This window comes from Macrosteles quadrilineatus, unplaced genomic scaffold (assembly GCF_028750875.1).
Source record: "Macrosteles quadrilineatus isolate MER2022 unplaced genomic scaffold, UCM_ALF_1.0 Scaffold_4__1_contigs__length_99947679, whole genome shotgun sequence".
NCBI lineage: Eukaryota > Metazoa > Arthropoda > Insecta > Hemiptera > Cicadellidae > Macrosteles > Macrosteles quadrilineatus.
Genome location: NW_026542597.1, coordinates 30,522,553 through 30,530,188, shown reverse-complemented (window position 1 = coordinate 30,530,188; position 7,636 = coordinate 30,522,553). Strand labels below are relative to the sequence as shown.

At 33.1% G+C, this 7,636-nt stretch overlaps 1 protein-coding gene across 1 annotated transcript; it reads left to right on the top strand.

Annotated features, from left to right (window-relative positions):
* The first annotated feature begins 486 nt into the window (after positions 1 to 486).
* LOC128993536 (uncharacterized) lies at positions 487 to 7,040 on the top strand. The gene is made up of 6 exons (XM_054417507.1): positions 487 to 570; positions 1,896 to 1,977; positions 3,186 to 3,277; positions 5,264 to 5,341; positions 5,489 to 5,590; positions 6,389 to 7,040. Exons 1-6 carry the CDS (start codon positions 542 to 544, stop codon positions 6,414 to 6,416), a joined length of 411 nt encoding a protein of 136 aa, XP_054273482.1. The 5' UTR covers positions 487 to 541; the 3' UTR covers positions 6,417 to 7,040.
* The last annotated feature ends 596 nt before the right edge of the window (positions 7,041 to 7,636 follow it).

The following is a 7,636-nucleotide window of genomic DNA, read 5'->3' as shown; positions in this document are numbered from 1 at the left end:
TCTTATACTATAAGATACAGTAGGCTACATAAGAAAATACTGCCCTAGCAAACCTGTAGACTAAGGGAATTTCCGTTTGCCTGAATGGATTTTCACATAAATATTTCCTTAAAGATATGAGATTTATTCCCTATTTTAACATTAGGTTTTACGAGTACTTATTGAATTATTCGTTACCTTGCCTTTGTTCTTGCAGGTTTCAGATGGTTCCTCCAATATATTTGGCCACAGCCACAATTATGGTATCTTCAGAAAGTAGAGAAGTTCTATTTACATATTATACATACACTATATACACACACAGCACAACAACGCCATTTAGTTTTCATAGGTTTTCCAGGGCAAATTAATAAATTTTATCAAAGTATTTTTCAATTCAAGTAGGCCTACAGTACCATCAATGTAGGCTATATGAAACTTGGAAACTTTGGAGTAAATTATTTTAAATAAATAATTAAGATGTACACAATCTTTTTTACAGGTGGAAAAATACCAAAAGCTAAAGGGTGAATACCAAAAGCTGAAGAGTTTATATCAAAAGATGGAGGCAGAGCACAGACAGATGAAAGAGTAAGATTTCAAGTTGTGTATTTTTTCTAGTTACAGTAATTAGATGATGACTGTGTTCCTAAGTCATGTGTGCCATTTGGACACTAAACAAATATTCATTGTGAACACTTCACTAAAAGCAAATACGTTTGGTTATCATTCAGGAAGTGGTAAGTTAGTCTATATAATTACAATTTTAAGATAACTATTGGCCATCTATAAGGTGCAATGATGTAAGCAACATGTCTTCATTTTAAATCAACAAATTTTGCAATTGCCATGAAATATTTCTCCGTTGTGAATGTATTAACTACAAAACGGGTAGAGTGACACTATGTTAATGTTCCTGTATTACTAAGGAACCAACTGTTCTTTATATCTTTGTGTTTGTTGTTTTACTCACTTGGTGAATTTAGGTAATGTGTTTTATTAATGAAAGGTTGTAGAAGTTTAGTATTTTGTTTTTCGTATTTCCTAACTGTGTATTTTTTAATGAGCTTTAGGTAAAGAGGTCTGACCAAAATCTAAGCATTTTTGTACAAATATATATTTTATGTGAATTGAACATCAATAACATTTTATTGGCTTTGCTACCGTACCGGTACCATTTTACATGCTGTATTCTTCTTTAGCCTATTGATTTTTACTATAGTTATAGGGATACAAATGTATTGTATATTAAAAAAAAAACTAAATTATATTATTGAATTACAAATCAGTGCCACTTACACCGGTCTATGTAGCTTGATATTTTCTTACCACTTATCTGAATTAAAAGAAAGATATATAATATCATCAAAATAATAAATACTGTATGCAGTATAGTTGAGTTATATCTCTTAAATCAATGGTGGAAGTGTAACTATTTCATACTAGATTGAAAGATCACTCCCATTGCAAGGCCCCCGTACAGCTAATAGTTGAATTACAATTTCTGTTGACAAAATTAGCTATCATAATTTTCTAAGTGTAATAACAAATGTAAAAACTGCAGAAGGTTTACAGTTTATACTACTCTTGCGACAAAGATGTTGAGTAGCCTTTTAATATTGATGGTAAAATAAGTACCAAATATAAAAATATGCATAACAAACATCGTCATTTGTATACCATCAAAATTTACGGGGATGGACAGTAGAATGGAGAATGGACGCAGAACTCTGCACGACCGATTTGGTGGTGTAAGCCTTGGAGGGGGGATGGGCACCCTTGAGGAGTATCGAGGCTGGTTTAGTGTACTGTTGTAATTAACATGAAATCTGACTAAATTAGTCATAAGAGAGTTTGATAAAAAGCTTAAAGATAAAATAATTTGCAAACTGCTAAAAGTTATTGTTATTTTCCAGGGAGAATATGATGTACAGAAGAAGACTAAATGCACCTCCATCTGGTTCCTCTCTGTTCAGACAAAACAGTCAAGAATCTCCGGTAAGTAGTCTTGAATTTACCTGTGTTTTTTAGAAATGTTTGTAATTTTTTATTTACAGGAATATTTAAACCAAGCACAAACCAAAATCCAGACTCATCCTATATTCAAAATACGTCAGTAAATAATTGGACCAGAATGATTTACAATTACAGTAAAAACATAAAAAAATATTCTCTTTTCAAATATTGTTCGCCATAACACTCTGTTTTAGTGGACTTTTAGTGGATGGATTTAGTCAGTTGCTGTTTGCCGTATGTTAAATTGTATGGAATTTCTTTATGTACTACTGTGCCTCAGTGGCGGATCCAGAGGGGGGGCGACCGCCCCCCCCCCTCGGACATACATATACATATATCTTTTACTACATGTGATACAGTAGTGTATACAAATTGTGTAAAATAATTTGTCACACTAACTTTGGACAAAGAAATCCATTTTGAACTAAAAAAAACTGCCATTTTGGAGACTTACTTTACACAAATTTTTACTCGAACCCCCCAGACCCCCTGGTTTGCCCCCCCCCCCCCTTGTGGCTGTTCTAGATCCGCCACTACTGTGCGGCAATAAATTTTGCCGGACACCAACTGATTACAATTAGTTTTAGTGGTATTGAAAACCTTGTATATTTTTAAGCATAACCAATCATTAAGTGATAAAACTTACACTTAACTTTATTCTGAAGATAAAATTAAAATACAAGCTTGTTACTAAACCTACATCATATAAGTTTGATATAAACTACAACATAACCTCTCAGAGAAGCTAGGAGAAGTGGTTGTTAAGTCCTTAGGCCAGTGGGAACATTTAAGAGATTTTGACAGATTTTTATTTGTTAGATTAGTTTAGGGTAGTATGGCAAAAAATATTGATCATATTTTTCCAAAATACCGTACTTGTATGGTTATCTTGCACTAGACTTCAGTTCGCTCGGAAACAACTATACTTGTCAGGTAAACAGCTATTTTCCGGACTACTATGTAATATACTATTTCCTGAAGTAAAAACTCTGCTTTTTGGATAATATTTAAAATTTAAATATTTTTTTTGCTCACAATTCATTTTACAGATGTGCAAAACTTATCTAACTGACATGCAGTCAAACAAATTCAAACTAGTCAAAGTAAAAAGCAATGAATGTGATAATATAATTTCACTTTTTAGGAATTTTATAACATTAAATAACAACATATTGTTTGCATGTTTTTAGTTCATTCGGACATCGGAGAAAGAAAATCGAGCGCCAAGTTCGCCTTTTTTTGTCACCCCGCCGAGACCTTTATCTTCTAGTCAGATATACAGGTAAATAGTTAAATTAGCTAGTTTTCTTTTACCAAATAAAAATATTCAACGGAACTAAATCCAATCATTAGACGTTTTATTTGATAATGCGGTAAAGTACAGACACTGAAAAACAATTTTTGAGAAGAAAAAACTGTACCAGGTGTTTAAGGAAAGATCTCTGCATTTGTCATCAAACTTATAACAGTATGGATTAAGTATAATTTAATATAAAAGTTAAACAAAATAATAATCTGCGTTTGAATGTATGAAATTTATTTCTTAGACGTTTCAATTCTCTCCCTAAATAAACGGTATCAGCATTCTGACACATACTTTCTCCCATAAGTTTGTCAACAACCTTTATCATGTGTAAGTGGTGAGTGTAAATATACGCAAATGGGATTTGTACAATATTGTTCAGAATTTATTTATTTGTAAGAATAAAACTTATAACTTATAAAATTAAATGTTCTGACTGTCCAAACTATTACATAGGTCAGACCGGCAGATCATTTAACACGTTCGCTACTGAGCGTCGCATATATGCGACGCCGCGGTCTTTGCCACAGACCGAGGTATACATTTGAATCTTACACATAGACCGACTGTCACTTGGATAACAGTACACACAGACCACGGGCGAAAACCTGTAAAACAGTGATCATTTACATTGTAATACGTTACAATCGTGTTTGTAAATAAATTATTCTTGTTTATTTGTATTTTTTATAACCTTTTGTAATGTCGCATATTTGCGACGCCCGGTCTACAGCGAAGATAATAGTGAAAATTATCATAGTTTTCTTCGTTTTCTTGAAATAGACTAAACATCGCATATATGCGACAGTTCATTTTTTTGTGTTTTAAGGTGAAAGTAAGTAAAGAAATAAACAGATTATTCAAGAACAGTTTATAACTGAACAAATATAAAAGCTACATAGGACAATGCAGCATACATACTGCATACATAATACAGTGATGCAGAAAAGTAAAGACCAGTTTTTCCAACTATTATATGACGTCACCAATCATCATATCCACAGACCAAGCGACGCAGTTGTGCGTCAGACATCTCTGTAGACCACTGCAGGGAATTCAGTGCCTTCAAATAGACCGTTACAAAGATATAAGCATTTTAATAACATTAGAACCCCGACGCAAATATGCGTCGGCAGTCTATTTTAATGTGACTAGCCGTCGCACATATGCGACGGCAGTCTATGGGTGGAAACCGGCCGTCGCATATGTGCGTCGCTGGTCCATGTGAATGGAAAATTTCATACTATTGCAGTAGCGAACGTGTTAAGAAACGTTTTTCTGAACATTTACCTAAACCAAAACAAACAGAACAAAAATCCAAGTTCGCTGAACATTTATTAAATTCAAACCATACTGTTAGTAGTTTTAATGATAATGCAGAAATTTTACATGTTTGTAAGAAAGGCTTCATGCTAGACACCCTCGAAGAATTCGAAATATACAAAGCCACTAAATCCTACCCGTACAACATGCTCAATGAAAAACTTAATTATGGTTCAAACAAACTATTCAACACAGTCTTAGATCACTTTGGTAACAATTATGTTGGCAACACGAGTCCTGGAGGCACAGCTGATAAACGAAATGGAGTGGGGTAAATAGTCAGTCATCGTCGTCGACCAGTTCAGTGACGTGTGCCGGCCGGCCAATTATGTTAAATGTCTACCGTGTTCGTGTTATGTTTGTTTGTGTGTTCGATATATTTAAGTTTTGACGACATTCAACGAATGTAATATTTTAACGTTCCGTTTTTGATAATGACTACGTAGTAGTCGAAACTATAGTCAACGGATACCGACTAAGGAATTGTGGACGTCAAGGTACGTAACCTGTTATAATCAAGTAAGAATGCCTTCAATTTATCATAAATATAGATTTGTCTTTTTAATTTTTTTTTTAAGTCAGAAAGTTTTATAAAAATAGTGTTCAATATGAGGAGTTTTATTTCTAATATTTATGTTACAGAAATGTCAACACCCCATCAACACCAATGTCAGATGGAAGTACTTCACCAATCTCTGTGACTTCCAATCAAAGTTACCGGTATGTTTTTATTTATGTCCAACCTTCACATTCTAGGATGTAGGCTCTTAATTCTATTTTATCAGAATGCAGTTATGGAAGATTTCCCACTTATCTGGACAACTTTTATCAGAATTTGTGTGTTAAATGTACAAAGTTTTGTTACAGTAGCTGTGTCAGTGGCAGAAGCAGTCAGAAAATGTATCGGCCGGGACTCACTCCTCCATTCAATAGACTCAGCTTACTGTCTGTCAGCGCACAGCGAACCAGGTATTTTGTGTTCTTAAGCCTCGAGCGGGCGCTTGCGGAGTTTTCCTCCGCACTTGTAGTTTTTGTTAATATAAATATGCATAATGGGTGTCGGCAGTCGTGTCCACACTTCATGCACATCATCCTGGGAATGCCCCTAAGCTATTTTTACCCCCGAATTCCTCCTCATTTTGTTGTCAGTTGCAATTCAGTGACGCGGTGTCAGTTTGCGGAGGTTTACTCCGCTTGCGCCCTATCACGTAAGTCCTTAGCGCAGAGTTTATTTCCTCGTGCCCTATTGTCAAACTGTGTGTATATTTTATATATACAAAATTATAAACATGTTTAAAAGTATTATTTCATTTATAATTACTATCAAATATATTTTGTTTGTATGTATTTGTATAATTGCATTATTGCGGGACAAAACTCCGCACGTGCTCTCTCTCTTAACATACCTTTATACTAGAAAATTGCTCAATATGACTATTTGTGAAACATTATTCATATAATGTTAAAGAAAAAATCTTATTAACAAAGAAATTATGTGTCTGATTAGGTTATTCAACATTTACATATAATATTTCGTTATAACAACAAGTAAAATTGGTAAAACTTATGCTATTTAGTGTTGCGGAATAAAACTCTGCATGCGCCCCCTTCTGTTTTACTGGTGAAGCACCTCCTTGAGGGTTAAGTTGAGGAGTCAATCAGTCAATATAATTAAGATTAAATATTTAAAGTTCAGTGCATACTACAAAAGTGAAACAAATTTAAAACTTTTTAAAGCTGCTCTAATTAAAATGTTATTTTTTTCAGGGAAACAAGTTCAAGAAACCAACATTAAAAGAAGTGGTGCAACTAGAGCCTTTTAGTTAGGTTTTTTGTTGTTCGTTTAGTTTTTCTAACTTCTAAGTGATATTTTCTTTTATGTTATTACTTTTCTTCCTAAGTGATATTTTCTTTTAGGTAATTACTCTTCTTCCTAAGTGATATTTTCTTTTAGGTAATTACTCTTCTTCCTAAGTGATATTTTCTTTTAGGTAATTACTCTTCTTTCTTAGTGATATTTTCTTTTAGGTAATTACTCTTCTTTCTTAGTGATATTTTCTTTTAGATAATTACTCTTCTTTCTAAGTGATATTTTCTTTTAGGTAATTACAATTAGGCATTATGGTGACCAGGGGATTAAATAGCTAACTGTTTTTGTTAAACTTAAAATTTAGTCTTGGTAATAGTGTCAAAAGAGTTTAACGTTTTGTAAACATTAATTTTTATTTAAAAGAAATAATTAATTTGATTTCTAGTAATTGACTTAAACAAGAGGTTAGTTCAGTAGTTTAATGCATTGTACAGGATTGAAAACCTTTAGGTTAACTTATTCATGCTTTTTTCAGTTTATTATCATAGATAGATATCTTTAGTGTCATGTTCATAGTGTTATTTTCTTGTTGCATTAAATTAATTTAGTTTCTGTACCCTTTCAATAAATATTAATATAAAAGGTATGTTGACCAAATTATTTATTAGGTTCACTAAATAATCCCTAGGTTATTAAATAAAAAAAAAATTAATAGTGTTTTAAAACAATTAATAGTGTTTTAAAACATAATCAGATACAATAACCTCCCTCTAATAAGAGGATCCCCTTTATTACCTATCAAACAGACATTGCTTTGACTGGTCATTGTCAAAACATTGCCCTCCTTTTCACTGGTTTTACCTTTCAATAACACAGTGCTCAAATCAGTTGTGATCGGTCGGCCTTACAGAAAAGCTGAGGATGACATAGACATACTTTATTTGCAGCACAAAACATTCCATACATGTCATAACATTTAGAATAGGTGCATTGTCAAAATTAAATCTATATCTATAAAAGAGGAACTATGTATGTATGTATATATATGTGTATATACGTTATGGACTCCGAAACCGCTCGACAGATTGTAATGAAACTTTCAGGCATTATTAAGCATCTTTCAAGGATGGTTCGAGTGAAGTTTGGTGCAGATCCGTCAAAAGGGCTCTGCCCCAGAGGGTTTTAAGTGGGCCAATGTCAGACTT